General features: G+C 42.8%; 1 protein-coding gene across 1 annotated transcript; it reads left to right on the top strand.

Annotated features, from left to right (window-relative positions):
• The first annotated feature begins 9633 nt into the window (after window positions 1-9633).
• On the top strand, window positions 9634-12129 carry CEBPA (CCAAT enhancer binding protein alpha). Its single transcript, XM_040410508.1, has one exon. The coding sequence runs from the start codon at window positions 9757-9759 to the stop codon at window positions 10636-10638; it is 882 nt and encodes a 293-aa protein (XP_040266442.1). The 5' UTR covers window positions 9634-9756; the 3' UTR covers window positions 10639-12129.
• Window positions 12130-17872: the final 5743 nt, after the last annotated feature.

Below are 17872 nucleotides of genomic sequence, written 5' to 3'. Positions count from 1 at the left end.
AAACGGATCTCACAGGCCGACCCAGAAACGCCAGTGTGAAAGTAGCCTTAAGAGACATACATGCAGTAATGTAAACCCGTTAGTATCATGGGCGTGATTATTAGGAATGATGGGCATCCACAGTGGGATCATAGTCATGGCTGCTGTACTAGTACTGTCTGCAACCTAGAACTACAACTCCCAGCCTCCAGCTATCACTGCATGCTAGAAGTTAGAGTTTCACAACTAGAGTGCTGCACAATCCTGGGGGTTGCAGACCGGCGATGTATACAAAGCCCCGGTGCCGCCATACTGACACCTTTGATATTTGCTTGTTTTTCCTTTAGCTGCGTTCGGCTCTACACGCCCTGAATCACACGCGGTACATGCAGACGCGGGACGGACAGTATGTAACAAGACTATTTCAAGAAAAATAAAAATAGATGTGCAGCAGGCGTGGGCTAGAGACCCGTCCGCCGAACTCAAGGCTCCTGGTTGAGATGTAAAGTGAGGCTTCACATTTGAGACAAAAAGGGATTCTCCACTTTGGACAGTCCTGTTTTGTTTGAAGGGTCCTCAAAGAGCAGAATAAACTGTATTGGGGTCCCCAGCAATCAGCTATAATCTTTGGGGGGCAGCGAGTTTTCAGCTCCCATGCAGCGCCTCCACAGGAGAAATGCCACTTTAGCGCTTACCATTAAACACAATGGGATATAGGCAGGGTATGTCGGGTGCTCCAGAGCGAGAGATCCTCTTGGTGCCTAATAATGGGGGTCCAGAATAGGGGCCCCTGCTTCTAAATCAATCGAAGCCGGCTTTCAGCTTGTGATCGATGAGAACCCCGCTCACCCCCACTTTTAAGCAGAAGGAAGGGGCAGCAGCCTCCCCATTACTGCAGCATAGACACGGCGGGATACATGTCTGGTACTTCAGCACTACGCCTTTTATTTGGACTCTACAATTGCTGCCCCCTCGTTCTGCTGATCGGAGGGGGTCCCAGGGTTCACCCTCGTCTTATAATATTGGCATCCACCCCATTTAGCTACACGCGTCCTATTTTTGTCATATCCTGTTCTTATGGCTGCAAGTAAATTCTATTTACGCCCCTCGTCCCCCCAATGCTTCCTCTCGTGCCCCTCTGTGGTAAAGCCATAGAAAGATTAGATCATCACTTTCGCAACAAGATGCAACTGTTGTGTAACGCCCTGCACACCGACCAGAAGAGGGGCTGACTACACGGCACCAACAACCTGCAAGGATTCTAGTGTCAGGACGACAAGGGGAGGGGGGCGTTCTCTTGCATATTTAACTTCTATTAATTTTTGCCATATGCTGGATGTCTGTACAAAGGGTTAAATTCCATTCTGCAGACTCCCTGTCCCTGCAGCAGCGCTGTGCATTTGTGTCAATGTCCCAGTCACTCTGCCCCAGCAGAACCAAATACCACAGTGCAGCACAATATACTGCCCCAGCAGAACCAGATACCAAAGTGCAGCACAATATACTGCCCCAGCAGAGCCAAATACCACAGTGCAGCACAATATACTGCCCCAGCAGAACCAAATACCACAGTGCAGCACAATATACTGCCCCAGCAGAACCAGATACCAAAGTGCAGCACAATATACTGCCCCAGCAGAACCAAATACCACAGTGCAGCACAATATACTGCCCCAGCAGAGCCAAATACCACAGTGCAGCACAATATACCGCCCCAGCAGAGCCAAATACCACAGTGCAGCACAATATACTGCCCCAGCAGAACCAGATACCAAAGTGCAGCACAATATACTGCCCCAGCAGAACCAAATACCACAGTGCAGCACAATACACTGCGTGCAGAATTATTAGGCAAATGAGTATTTTGACCACATCATCCTCTTTATGCATGTTGTCTTACTCCAAGCTGTATAGGCTCGAAAGCCTACTACCAATTAAGCATATTAGGTGATGTGCATCTCTGTAATGAGAAGGGGTGTGGTCTAATGACATCAACACCCTATATTAGGTGTGCATAATTATTAGGCAACTTCCTTTTCTTTGGCAAAACGGGTCAAAAGAAGGACTTGACAGGCTCAGAAAAGTCAAAAATAGTGAGATATCTTGCAGAGGGATGCAGCACTCTTAAAATTGCAAAGCTTCTGAAGCGTGATCATCAAACAATCAAGCGTTTCATTCAAAATAGTCAACAGGGTCGCAAGAAGCGTGTGGAAAAACCAAGGCGCAAAATAACTGCCCATGAACTGAGAAAAGTCAAGCGTGCAGCTGCCAAGATGCCACTTGCCACCAGTTTGGCCATATTTCAGAGCTGCAACATCACTGGAGTGCCCAAAAGCACAAGGTGTGCAATACTCAGAGACATGGCCAAGGTAAGAAAGGCTGAAAGACGACCACCACTGAACAAGACACACAAGCTGAAACGTCAAGACTGGGCCAAGAAATATCTCAAGACTGATTTTTCTAAGGTTTTATGGACTGATGAAATGAGAGTGAGTCTTGATGGGCCAGATGGATGGGCCCGTGGCTGGAGTGGTAAAGGGCAGAGAGCTCCAGTCCGACTCAGACGCCAGCAAGGTGGAGGTGGAGTACTGGTTTGGGCTGGTATCATCAAAGATGAGCTTGTGGGGCCTTTTCGGGTTGAGGATGGAGTCAAGCTCAACTCCCAGTCCTACTGCCAGTTTCTGGAAGACACCTTCTTCAAGCAGTGGTACAGGAAGAAGTCTGCATCCTTCAAGAAAAACATGATTTTCATGCAGGACAATGCTCCATCACACGCGTCCAAGTACTCCACAGCGTGGCTGGCAAGAAAGGGTATAAAAGAAGAAAATCTAATGACATGGCCTCCTTGTTCACCTGATCTGAACCCCATTGAGAACCTGTGGTCCATCATCAAATGTGAGATTTACAAGGAGGGAAAACAGTACACCTCTCTGAACAGTGTCTGGGAGGCTGTGGTTGCTGCTGCACGCAATGTTGATGGTGAACACATCAAAACACTGACAGAATCCATGGATGGCAGGCTTTTGAGTGTCCTTGCAAAGAAAGGTGGCTATATTGGTCACTGATTTGTTTTTGTTTTGTTTTTGAATGTCAGAAATGTATATTTGTGAATGTTGAGATGTTATATTGGTTTCACTGGTAAAAATAAATAATTGAAATGGGTATATATTTGTTTTTTGTTAAGTTGCCTAATAATTATGCACAGTAATAGTCACCTGCACACACAGATATCCCCCTAAAATAGCTAAAACTAAAAACAAACTAAAAACTACTTCCAAAAATATTCAGCTTTGATATTAATGAGTTTTTTGGGTTCATTGAGAACATGGTTGTTGTTCAATAATAAAATTAATCCTCAAAAATACAACTTGCCTAATAATTCTGCACTCCCTGTATACCGCCCCAGCAGAACCAAATACCACAGTGCAGCACAATATACTGCCCCATCAGAACCAGATACCAAAGTGCAGCACAATATACTGCCCCAGGAGAACCAAATACCACAGTGCAGCACAATATACTGCCCCAGCAGAACCAAATACCACAGTGCAGCACAATATACTGCCCCATCAGAACCAGATACCAAAGTGCAGCACAATATACCGCCCCATCAGAACCAAATACCACAGTGCAGCACAATATAATGCCCCATCAGAACCAAATACCACAGTGCAGCACAATATACTGCCCCAGCAGAACCAAATACCACAGTGTGGCACAATATACTGCCCCAGCAGAACCAGATACCAAAGTGCAGCACAATATACTGCCCCATCAGAACCAAAATACCACAGTGTAGCACAATATACCGCCCCAGCAGAGCCAAATACCACAGTGCAGCACAATATACTGCCCCATCAGAACCAGATACCAAAGTGCAGCACAATATACTGCCCCATCAGAACCAGATACCAAAGTGCAGCACAATATACTGCCCCATCAGAACCAAATACCAAAGTGCAGCACAATATACTGCCCCAGCAGAGCCAAATACCACAGTGTGGCACAATACACTGCCCCATCAGAACCAAAATACCACAGTGCAGCACAATATACCGCCCCAGCAGAGCCAAATACCACAGTGCAGCACAATATACTGCCCCATCAGAACCAAATACCATAGTGCAGCACAATATACTGCCCCAGCAGAACCAAATAGCACAGTGCAGCACAATATACTGCCCCATCAGAACCAGATACCAAAGTGCAGCACAATATACCGCCCCAGCAGAGCCAAATACCACAGTGCAGCACAATATACCGCCCCAGCAGAGCCAAATACCACAGTGCAGCACAATATACTGCCCCAGCAGAACCAAATACCACAGTGCAGCACAATATACCGCCCCATCAGAACCAAATACCACAGTGCAGCACAATATACCGCCCCAGCAGAGCCAAATACCACAGTGCAGCACAAAATACCACCCCAGCAGAACCAAATACCACAGTGCAGCACAATATACCGCCCCAGCAGAGCCAAATACCACAGTGCAGCACAATATACTGCCTCATCAGAACCAAATACCACAGTGCAGCACAATATACTGCCCCATCAGAACCAAAATACCACAGTACAGCACAATATACTGCCCCAGAAGAACCAAATGTAAACGTAATTTTATTTTTTGGGGACGTTAAAAGGTTTAGAATTTTAGAAGCAATTCTAAAAGAAAATGTAAGAAAATTTCCAAAACCCACAGTTCAGGTCTGAGGGCACTTTGTGGGGCTTACATAATAGAAACCACCCATAAATGACCCCATTGTAGAAACTACACCCCTCAAGTTACTAAAAACTGATTTTACAAACTTTGTTAACCATTTAGGTGTTCCACAAGAATTAAAGAAAAATGGAGATAACATTTCTAAATTTCACTTTTTTGGCAGATTTTCCATTTTAATAAATTTTTTTCTTTAACACATCGAGGTTTAACAGCCAAACAAAACTCTTTATTACCCATTTATTACCCTGATTCTGCGGTTTACAGAAACACCCCACATGTGGTCGCAAACTGATGTAAGGGCGCAGAAGGAAAGGAACGCCGTATGGTTTTTGGAAGGCAGATTTTGCTGGACTGGTTTTTAGACACCATGTCCCGTTTGAAGCCCCCCTGATGCACCCCTACAGTACAAACTCCTAAAAGTGACCACATTTTGGAAACTAGGGGATAAGGTGACAGTTTTGTTGGTACTATTTTAGGGTACATATGATTTTTAATTGCTCTATATTACGTTTTTTTGTGAGGCAAGATAACCAAAAAATGCCTGTTTTTGCACTGTTTTTATTTTTTAGAACGTTGAAAAATCTGACAGATTAGATCATGTGCTATTTTTATAGAGCAGGTTGTTACGGATGCGGTGATATCAAATATGTCTACTTTCTTTGTTTCAGTTTTACATTTTTTTTTTTTCTGCCAATCGTCTTGTGCAGGGGCTCATTTTTTCAAGAAGAGTTGACGTTTTTATTGGTACCATTTTTGGGTACATATGATTTTTTGATCATTTATTATTACACTTTATGAGGCAAGGTGACCAAAAAAATTGGTTGTTTTGGCACCGTTTTTATTTATTTATTTTTACAGCGTTTATCTGAGGGGTTAGGTCACGTGATATTTTTATATAGCAGGTCGTTACGGACATGGCAATACCTAATATGTATACTTTTTCTTATTTATTTAAGATTTACACAATAATAGCATTTTTGAAACATAAAAAATAATGTTTTAGTGTCTCCATAATCTGAGAGCCATAGCTTTTTTATTTTTTGGGCGATTGTTTTGGGGGGGTATACGTCTTTTTGATCGCTTGGTGTTGCATATTTTGTGATGTAAGGTGACAAAAAATGGCTTTTTTGGCACAGTTTTTATTTTTACAGTGTTTATCGGACGGGGTGGATCATGTGATATATTTATAGAGCCGGTCGTTACAGACACGGCGATACCTAATATGTGTGTGTTTTCTTTTTTTCTTTTTTAAAAAATATAAAATCAGGGGAAAGGGGCGTATTTTTTCTTTTTTTACTTGAAACGTTATTTTTTTTTTTATTATAAACTCTTTTTTTTTTACTTTTTATTCTTTTTTTTTAAACTTTATTTCTGTCCCACTCTGGGACTTTACTTTTGGGGGTCCGATCCCCTCTGCAATGCATTACAATACATCTGTACTGTAATGTATTGCCTGTTAGTGGATTAGTCATACACTAACAGGTTGCCTAGGAGACCGGGCCTTAGGCTGGATCTCCTCGGCCCCCGTAGAAGGCAGGTCACGATGCCGTGCAAGGCATTGGGCAGCCTTCTCACCCATCGGGTCCATGCCACAGCAGCGCGGGGACTCGATGGGCAACTTCACCCGCCGCAAACCCCTTCTATGCCACGGTCAGCGCTGATCGCGGCATAGGAGTTAATCCGCCGGCATCGGCTTGTACAGCGATGCCTGCGGATACAGCAGGGGCCCAGCTATCAGGGGCTTCTGGGCCCCTGCAGTGATCGGGCGCGCACCGCTCTAGTGCCCGCCTGATCACCACGACGTAATAGTACATCAAAATGCGGGAACGCACCTGCCGCCATGACGTACTATTACGTCATGTCGGGAAGGGGTTAATGTTGAAGGCATCGGATCTTTATGTACATTGCTGATGGCCATAAGGAGGGCTTGGACGCCTCCTGGGAAATTTTCTTGTAGGGTCTATGGCCAGTCTGCTGTATAAATGCAGGTAGGTTATTGCAAAAGAAGCATTAAGATGCTTGAAAATGTCGGCAAAACTGCTGCAGACAGAAGAGTAGCCGGTGATTTTTTCGGAATCTCTACACACTGGGATTTCAGAGAGTAACATGAAAATCTCTTGCAAACCAGCAATTTCTCAGCGATTTTATCTCTAGCAATTACATCAAAGTCTATGCTGCTGACCTAACTGTAGAATCTCCAGCGGCTGGATGCCTTCTGTATGGACCGCCATATCACAGGGATTGTTCTGTAGTGTGATAGGACGTCTAGGTGTAGCCCCAAAAATGTTATCTGCCAGTTAAAACTAGATAACATTATTATAAGGCGGCCATCTTGCCTGAGCTGTCCCTAAACAGCATTTTCAAAGCATTAAAAATTGCTACGGCAACCCCATGGTCAGGAGGGGACCTCATTGATTTACATTGACTGTGCAGAGGTCATTGTACAAGGAAAGAATAGATAAGATTTGACTAATACCCATTGTGAATGGTGGATCCTGTCTTATCTATACACAGAGGTGATATCATTACAGGCAGGATTAGAATGACAGATAAGCAGGTAACTGCAGTAAAGTGATCTGTACAGACCAAGTGGTGCCTATTATTAAGCTTAGTGGCCAGCGCGAAAACTGTAGGATTTTTGTTTAAATATAAAAAGTGACATGGAAAATTAAAAATAACATCATCAAAAATTATTTAAAAAACATGTTAAACATAAAAAATGGATTTTAACAGCAGGTCATTTTCTGATGACAAAGGAGGCTGAACAAATCTAATCATTTACCATCACGGAAAGCTCTGAGCTCCCGTCTGAATAGACTGAGCTACTGGTGAAGCAATGTTCCTGTTACCTTTAACATCTGCCAAATAAAATGACCGCCACATACCCTTGTAAAACCGTGCCCACTTGTAAAACCCAACACAAGGGAGAACGGCTCAGCATAGCTGGTGAATGTAGTGGTGACCTCCAGCCAGTGACAGCCCAGTCCTGGGGCAGTGCTACTGGTGGACACTGGTGGGGAGGGGGCTTTGTCTGTGGTCTCTAGAGCGGGGACGTGAGTGGAGCGATCTGCTGTGCCTGCCTGTGTATTAACACTATAAATAATAACTAATAAATGCCTCAGACTGACACCATACAGTCCCATTGTGAAAAAGAAAATTTAAATTACACGTTAACATAGTAACATAGTACTTAAGGCCGAAAAAAGACATTTGTCCATCCAGTTCGGCCTGTTATTCTGCAAGTTGATCCAGAGGAAGGCAAAAAAAAAACCCTGTGAGGTAGAAGCCAATTTTTCCCACTTTAGGGGAATAAAAAATTTCTTCCCGACGTATATGTTTTTTTCTTAACAGACTTTGCAGGATACAAAAGCAAAGTGTGCTGTGTTTTTGTATCCCTTTTTTCCAACGTATATATCAAACGGAAGGCAAAAATGTGATGTGAACCCTCCCTTACATATGCACACATACGATGCCAGGATAGTCATGGAGGGGGGGGGGGGGGGGCATACAAAATTTTGCTGTGGGGCCCAGTCAGTTCTAGCTACGCCCCTGAACTAATTACATACCGCACGGCATCCACCCACCGCAGCTTCACTCCATGCACTTGGCTTGTCACCCGTTTTCATTATTTATAGGCGTAATCTCCTGAAATTACCAAGGTCACCGACATTATCCTGCAGCAAATATTCATAAACTGCGCATCTCATTACCTCTAAAAATGCAGAAAGACAGAGACCTGGGCGAGAAAGTACATGTAATATACAGTAATATAATACATGGCAGATATTAGACTGGTAATTACATAGACAGATAATTAGTAAGATAGATAGATAGATAGATAGATAGATAGATAGATAGATAGATAGATAGATAGATAGATAGATAGATAGGAGATAGATAGATAGATAGATAGATAGATAGATAGATAGATATATAGATAGATAGATAGATAGATAGATAGGAGATAGATAGATATATAGATAGATAGATAGATAGATAGATATGAGATAGATAGATAGATAGATAGATAGATAGATAGATAGATAGATAGGAGATAGATAGATAGATAGATATGAGATGATAGATAGATAGATATGAGATGATAGATAGATAGATATGAGATAGATAGATAGATAGATAGATAGATAGATAGATAGATAATAGATAGATAGATAGATAGATAGATAGATAGATAGATAATAGATAGATAGATAGATAGAAGATATTAGATAGATACTAGACAGATAGATAGATAGATAGATAGATAGATAGATAGATAGATAGGAGATAGATAGATAGATAGATAGATAGATAGATAGATAGATATGAGATGATAGATAGATAGATAGATAGATAGATAGATAGATAGATAGATAGATAGATAGATAGAAGATATTAGATAGATACTAGACATATAGATAGATAGATAGATAGATAGATAGATAGATAGATAGATAGATAGATAGATAGATAGATAGGATCTTATATAATTAGATAAATATGAGATCGATAAAAACATTAGATACAGTAGATAAATACCAGATCTAGATAGATGTAAGATAGAGAAATAGATAGAGATAGGTAGATACAAACATACATAGATATGATATATATAGATAGTAGATAGATTAGCTTGATGGTCCTGTTCACATCCATGGGCTATAAGTCCCCCAAACGCACCATTCTAAGTATAAATCCAGTAATAAATAAAAGAATCCCCAAATCAATGATATTTTGGCCACTTTCTGCTTCAGTTGCACTAGTTGGAAGGAGATGTGGCGCATGCGACTCCCCGGCGGCTCCTCTGCTGGTGCAAAGTGCAGGCAACAGCAGCGAACGCCCGGGAGCCGCAGCAGGTGGGGACGGTCCGGATGTGTCCAGCAGGTGGCGCTGCGGCTCCCGCTCACTATATATAGAGCGCCGTGCGCTCAGTGCGGGCAGTCAGCAGACAGCAGCGGTCGGGGGCGCAGAGTGCGAGGCAGCAAGTGGCTTTTCCGAGCTCACCCTGGATTCCCGGAGCTCGTCACCATGCTTGGCCGGCTATAGGAGCTCCATGGAGCTAGCCAACTTCTACGAGGTCGAATCCCGGCCATCCATGAGTGCCCAGCAGCACCCTCATCACGGTGCATACCCCTACAGGGAGCCCCAAGCCACCGGAGACCTCAACGAGCTGTGTGAAAACGAGAACTCCATAGACATCAGCGCCTACATTGACCCTGCAGCCTTCAACGACGAGTTCTTGGCCGACCTCTTCCATAGCAGCAAGCAGGACAGAGGCAAGGGGGTGACTGACTATCAGCAGGGACTTGGAGCTGGACACCCCCAAATGTATGGCTGCATGGCCAACTATATGGACAGCAAGCTGGACAGTGCTGGCTTAAGACCTCTGGTCATCAAACAGGAGCCAAGGGAAGAGGAGGAGGCCAACAGGGCGTCCTTGGCAGCCCTCTACCCTCACCATGTCCCTCAACACCCATCCCACCTGCAATACCAGGTAGCCCACTGTGCACAGACCACCATGCACCTGCAACCTGGTCACCCAACTCCACCACCGACCCCGGTGCCCAGTCCTCACCACCTCCCCCATCATCACCACCATCACCTGCAAGCTTCTTCATCCAAGGCAATGTCTTCAGCCTCTTCCACTTCTTCATCTTGTTCAGAGACCAGAGGCAAGTCCAAGAAGTGGGTGGACAAGAACAGTAATGAGTACAGGGTGAGGAGGGAGAGGAACAACATTGCAGTGAGGAAGAGCAGGGACAAAGCGAAGATGCGCAACGTCGAGACCCAGCATAAGGTCCTGGAGTTGTCCACTGAGAATGACAAGTTGAGGAAGAGGGTGGAACAGCTAAGCAGAGAGCTGGAGACCCTCAGGGGCATCTTCAGGCAACTTCCAGAGAGCTCTCTGGCCAAAGTCATGGGCAACTGTGCATAGTGTCCTATTGCAAAAAAAAAAAAAAGACCAGTGCCTTCCCCCAAAAAACTGTCATTCAAACTTCTTCCATCCAGAATGGACCTTAACCAAGAGTGACAGAGACACTTCTTTGAACTTGGATACCATCCTTGACCCCGTCTCCAATTTTTATACCTGACAAACTTGGATTCCAACCTCTCAGACCAAAACTGTACACTTATAGGATGTGATGTGGTGCTAGCACAATCTAGAGCCCTAAAACTTCCCATTTCCACTGTAATTTCTTCTTCTTTTTTTTTGTACAACTTTGAGCTAATCTGAATAATGTGGCCAAATGTTTATATTCTGGGGTAACTTTGTTGTTCTATCTTGTATGGCAGTGTGAATGGAAGCCTTTGGGTTCACCGATGCCAACGTGGCCTGGCCCATACTGGGTTTGAATGTATGAACAGGGTATATACGGTGTGCACCTTATACCTTTAATTGTGCCTTAACCAATGTTGCTGTAGGAATCTCAGCTCTAGCCCTGCTGCCTTAAGAGTCCTCCGGCTGTATGTTCTTCAGGTACCATTTCATAGCAGACACCTCAGACCTATGCAATATATTCAGTTTCTGAGTGTGCCCGTCAAAAGGGACTGTTGCAGAGACTTGCGATATTGAACCTATGTGCCATAGAAAAAAAAACAAAAAAAAAACGCACAATGACTATAGGAGGGTCCCTCAGTGTGGTCAATGCAGGATAATAAGGGAAATGCTATGCAAAAAGCCACACATTCCTTTGGATATATAATATTTACTGTACTAATTTTTTTATTTTTCTTGTAAGTCTCACAGCGATTTTAATCTTGAATAACATTATGTAGCTGCTACTCGCTGGTAACTATTGTCTGGAGCTGTAAATATGGCCTGTAACTCCCTTCTTTGCAAAAATTGTAAGTGGACCCAGTGGAATGTGAAACTCGTGTTGGTTTTTTTCAGCTTTATACATTTCTTTTTGCTATATCTTGCCATTAAAATACAAAAAAATAAACCTTTCAGTGTAACTGGCAGCAAAATATATACATTTTATATATAGGATCGTTGACAAGATGGTGCACTTAGAGTTTTTAATACTGTATTTATCCATCACCCGTTAATGACCTGCAGCCTGTGACTCTCCAGCGGTGACGGAACTGCAACTACCAGTCATGCTGCGACACAGCATGATGAGAGTTGTACTCCTGCCGCTGCTGGAGAACCACGGGCTGCAGACAGGTGATTTAAACCTTAGTGGTCAGTCTACATCTAGCAATGCTTGGCTGACCCGGCCCAGTGTGCTAAATTATTACAACTTGGATGAAAAAATAGTCCCTAAAAAAAATTCAAATTTTAATCTTATTTTTTTTTTAAAAAGTTCTGTATGTTAAAAAGTATTGCAAATTTCACCTATGTGTTATTAATTATGCTGTGGAAAGACAACTACGTATGCGGTTTTTATTTGCAACTTAAATAAAGAATATACGTTGTCAAATATTCCTATGTACGATGTTTTATTTCAGATACAATGTAACATAAATCACAATATAATGCAGAGTTGGGTCTGCTGCTGACCTAACCATGGACTTGCTTCCTTCCCACATAGTTTTGTTTCTTTGGCTTTTTTGGGGGGGGCTTGTTAAAAAAAAAATTATAATCTATTAAATTCATGCATTTATTTTTTTGTACGTTGCACATTTTTCATACTCTTTTGCAAGCATTCGCTATAGAGAAGTCGGGGGGAAGAAGCACTCCGCACTCACAGCATGCAGCATTTTGAAAAATAAATAAAAGGGGCCCTAAAAAAATGCAATTGCAAGTAAAGAAAGTCATGGAAAACGCACTGTTTATATATATATATATATATATATATATATATATATATATATATATTAGTGCTTCATCATTTACAAAATTTTGCGGTGTTACGTCTGACAAATTCAGCTCTGCTACATCAGTAGCACATAGCACCCGTGTTAATTTCAACCATCTACATTAGAGAATATTCCTGCCCATGAATATTTAGTATACTGCTTACAGGAGTGTAATAGATGTAATATAGCACTCCACCACAAGCCGTGGGACAGGGAAGAGCTTCATTTTCTAAAACTACAACAACAACAACACATGGAGGACAAACACCAGAAGAAAGGACAGTTTCTACTGACCTTGGACATAAGGTCTATTAGCATAAAATGTCAGAACTTGATGGACATATGTCATATGTCTGTTTTCAACTGTACTATGTAACCTTATGATGAAAGATGAGCGACAGTCCAGTCCATAGGCACCGCTTATCTCTTACTACAGAAGCAGTCTGAAGATCCTTCAACTGTGGCACTTATTACTCTCTCCTTCAAGAGTTTCTTCAGTAGCTGCAGTGTGTATAAAAGTCCAGTTTCTGCAGAGCCTCACAATACGCACCTCAGCTGCTGCAGAACCTCACACTATACACCTCAGCTACTGCAGAACCTCACACTATACACCTCAGCTGCTGCAGAACATCACACTATACACCTCAGCTACTGCAGAACCTCACACTATACACCTCAGCTGCTGCAGAACATCACACTATACACCTCAGCTACTGCAGAACCTCACACTATACACCTCAGCTGCTGCAGAACATCACACTATACACCTCAGCTGCTGCAGAACATCACACTATACACCTCAGCTACTGCAGAACCTCACACTATACACCTCAGCTGCTGCAGAACATCACACTATACACCTCAGCTACTGCAGAACCTCACACTATACACCTCAGCTGCTGCAGAACATCACACTATACACCTCAGCTACTGCAGAACCTCACACTATACACCTCAGCTGCTGCAGATCATCATAATTAGAGATGAGCGAATTTTATATTTTGAAATTCGTTCACGTTTGGTGGTAAAAGGTGAATTGCGTTATGGATTCCGTTACCACGCATCATAACGCAATGCCTTTAGAGGCATTCCGTTATTCATTCCGTCATAATAGCAGTCTATGGGCTGCAAAACGGATCCGTCCCGTTTCCGCTATGCAGAACCCTGTTGTAACGGAACCTATAACGGAATTCCATAATGGTAATGCAAACCCGCCCTTAGTCAGTCACGTTGACTGAAAATAATAATGTTCAGATTTAGATTGGTTTCTGATGGACATCATTCACATCTCCGTCAAGCAGATCCGGCAGTACCTGAAAAGCGCGTGAGAGCAGACAAATTTGATGTGCACTTTGCTTTTTTCTTAGGTGCGGATATTGGCCTGCCGTACGGAATTTGAAATCTGCAGCCTGTCAGTAGTTGTTATAATTTTCTTGTGCAGATTTCACCCTTTTCAATGGTAGAGTGAATTGTGCTGCAAATTTGCATCAAAAACCTAACAAAAGTGCACCAAAAATGCGATAAATAGTGCAGGTTTATGTGAGTTTTGGTGTGGAGTTCATGCATATTTTCTGCATATAAATCTGCACCCTAAAAAGGCCCATCCTCAGTTCCTGGTAAGATCCATAGGCCTAATAGTATTCAATATACACAAATAACATTTTACAAAAAAAAACAAAAGTCCCACCATAGAGAGATTAGGAGGTCAACATCCCCTCCCCCCTTTATTAAAGATTTGTGATGAGCGGGAGGTGCCATATTCGATTTCGACGAAATTCGCAAATATTCGCTTGAATATTCGTCATTCTAGTTATCGCGATTAATATGCGATTTAAATAATCGCGTATTGCGATTTTAACTTAAGGTAACTTTCCTATTGGTTTGATATCTAGAATTAGCGAAGATGACGAATGTATTCGTCATATTCCTCAAAACGAAGATAACAAAGTATTCTCCATCCTCATTTTAGCTCCATATTAGTCAACTTCGCTAATTCTAGTAATCAAAGAGGAAAGTTGACTAGAGACAGCTAAGTTTTTAATTCGCTATGCGATATTACTTTGCTTTTTTTAAAAAATAAATAAAATAATTATAATACTTGATAATTATTATAATTATTCTATTTATTAAAAAAAAAGCAAAGTAATATAATCGCATAGCGAATTAAACACAGCTGTCTCTATAGTCAACTTTCCTATTTGATTGCTAGAATTAGCGAAGTTGACGAATATGGAGCAAAAATGAAGATGGAGAATACTTCTTCGTTATCTTCGTTTTGAGGAATATGACGAATACATTCGTCATATTCGCTAATTCTACCAAGCCAACCATAGTAAACCAGGTCTAAGTTGAAATCGCAATTCGATTAATTCAAGTTATATTAATCGAATTGCGATTTCAACTTAGAGCTGGGTTTCTAATGGGTCTGCTTGCTAGAATTAACGAAGTTAACGAATATGGAATATAGCAGTAAGTTGAAATCGCAATTCGATTAATATAACTTGAAGTAATCGCATTGCGATTTCAACTTAATTCTCACATCCGACAGTACATTCTAGTATGGAGGCGTTCCCATGGTGATGGGGACGCTCCATGAGCACGGAAGTCGGCAGAAGCTGCAACGGGCACTGACTGGAGCAGCCAGGAATCCTCAGGACAGGTAAGAACTACTTTTGGGAAGTGGGAAAGAAAAAAATATAACAATAAAAAATAAAAATATTCTAAATAGCCGATATTCGCAAAAAAAATTCGCTATTCGAATATTCACGCTCAACACTATTAAAGATGGATATCTATATCTGTATATCTCTCTTTCGCGCTTTCTTTCTATTTTTATGGGTAAGAATAAATGAGGTGCTGTCATGAGTTTATGGAAAACAGATTACCAGTAAGTGTATGCAGTCGCCGTAAAACAGCACGCGAGATCATTTAGGGTGGGACGTCCACCTGACACATCTGCCTACTAAAGGATAGTTCTTCATTGGAACAAAGATCCAGCCTACAGTGCTTATAGAAAGTGCTAGGCCTGTGATGGCTAACCTCTGGCACTCCGGCTGTGGTAAAACTACGATTCCCAAGATGCACACTTGCAGGCTCGGGCATGAGGCCGTCGTATGATCTTAGAGATAAGCCAGTGGGAACAGGATAATAGTTTAGAGCCGAGGCGAGATTAGTACCTATGAAGGGTGGAAGGGTCACGCCAGGTAAAAACGTAAAATTCCCAATTATGGGAGTTAAGGGACCATCCTTCGAACATATACCTGTTTTATGAAGCTACTAATCACAAATTTCCATCCTTAGGGGCACTATATATGTGTGGGGACTAGGGGTGAGCGAATCAACCTCAGATCTTGGATCCCAAGCTCGATTTGCTCCCCTCTAGTGGGGACTCTAAGGGCTGTTTCACATGAACGAGTCGATTACGGGAATCACGCTCCGTGTGTGAGCGTGATCCTCCGTTCTGAACTTGCAGGAGTGTTCGGCGTTATCATGATTTATAATGCTGTGTGCCTCTGCTTGACCTTACTGCTACAGGATCATACTGACAGCTTTATGTAAAAGTAAGGTCAAGCAAAGGCACACAGCATTATAAATCAGTATAAGTCCAGAACGGAGGATGACGCTCACACATGGAGTATTATTAGTGTGATGGGGCATTACTCTTTGGGCATCACTAAGGGGGCATCCTTACTGCATGGGAGGTAATAAGTGGGCATCCTCTCTATGTTGGGCCTTAAAGGGGTATCTGCATCTGGGCGGAAATTAAGGATAATCCGTACTGTGTGGGGGAAGGGGGGGGCTCGGGCACCAAGAGGGTATCGTTACTGTGTGAGGGGCACTATGGAAGCATCATTGTGGAGGCAGTAAGGGGCATCACGACTATAAGGGACCATAGGGGTTATCCCACTTTTTATTTCAGGGGGTATAGATTTATATTTATAGTCTCTTGTAGTTGTCACCATGACAGTGAGCTGTAAATGGTTCTTGGAGAGATGAAGAATAAAGTGTCATTTAATCTCTGGGTACATATAGCACAGATTATGTGGTCGGTAGAGATGGCAGGATAGAGTCCAGGGCTACTGACTACCTGAACCTGGTCTGAGCACATTAGATGCTTGGTCAGATAAAAAGACCGCTTTATAGTTACCCAATAGATTTCTCATCATTGTACAGGAAATCCCATGCGCCCAGAACATGACTTGGTACAATTTCCCTTTAAGGAGACTCTCCCTTACCAGAAAGATCCACACAGTGTGAGAACAGAGCAGACGTCGGCCACTTCCAGGAACAAGATAGGGAAATGATGAGGGCAATGATTTAAAAAAAACACCATGCTGGTGGTTATATTCCCCATGCAGAGTGTGCATCATGACTAGAACAAATCAAGGGACACTATAAAGCCCAGTTCACACGGTGTCTTTTGACATTGAAAATTTGGGGCAGATACAGTGTCAAAAAACAGCCCCGGCGGTGCAGAACTCACCTCCAACTGAAATAAGAGGTCTAGTAGCTATTCATGAAGCTGGCGGTTTATTGCCCTCGTCCGCAAATGTCCTTTAATTTGAACAGTTTCAGCTATAATGTCACATCCCAAGCCTAGGGCGGCAAACAGCGTCTACACAAACCATCAGAAGATGTTTGCACGACACTGGGTTACAAGCCAGAAGTCCAGCTACAGGTGTTCGGGTCACTTCACGCAACTGCTCTCAAAGGCTATCATGGTGCACAGCAAGAAGGCAATGGAGGCTGGAATAGAGGTCTGTCTTCTTTAGCGATGTGTCTTGCTTTTGTCTAAGGCACGATAGCTGGAGATTGGGTTGGAGACCACGTGGGCAATGCTATGAAGAGGCCTTCACAAGGGAGCGTCACACCAGGTACAGTAGCCGGACCCCTCTAGTCTTCATTTCTGGTGCACTAAGAGCTCAGTGTTACGTTGAATTGTTCGTGGAACCAGTGGTGCGGCCATTTCTCTCCACTGTCCCAAGAGCCGTTTTTCAAGAGGGTAACGCCACCCCGAATGGGCTAAACGCGCTACCATGGCATGCAGCGTCTCAGACTTGTTTCTCATCAAACACATCTGGAATGTCATTGGTCGGCAATTGCAAAGGGAGAACATTCCTCAGACAACCATTAATAACATCACGGATAGCAGGCCAAGGCGTGTCAGCGCACTTTCTGCACGGAGTATATTTAAGTCTATGGGAAACATAACTGAAATAAATTGTTTTATTTATTATAAATTGATTTATCCAGACCAGCACTTTCTGCGCCATGCTCCTGCACTGCTGGAGGATGCCCCTAATTTATGACGAGGTTCCGGCAGTGCACCTAAACAGGGAACTGGCATAAATTAAGACAAATTTGTT

Source organism: Bufo bufo, chromosome 10 (assembly GCF_905171765.1).
Source record: "Bufo bufo chromosome 10, aBufBuf1.1, whole genome shotgun sequence".
NCBI classification, from domain to species: domain Eukaryota; kingdom Metazoa; phylum Chordata; class Amphibia; order Anura; family Bufonidae; genus Bufo; species Bufo bufo.
Note: the sequence above shows the minus strand (reverse complement) of the source record. Positions and strands in the feature narration are given on the sequence as shown.

Coding starts and splice junctions, on each gene's coding strand:
- CEBPA (XM_040410508.1), top strand. CDS start 9,757: ATGGAGCTAGCCAACTTCTACGAGGTCGAATCCCGGCCATCCATGAGT.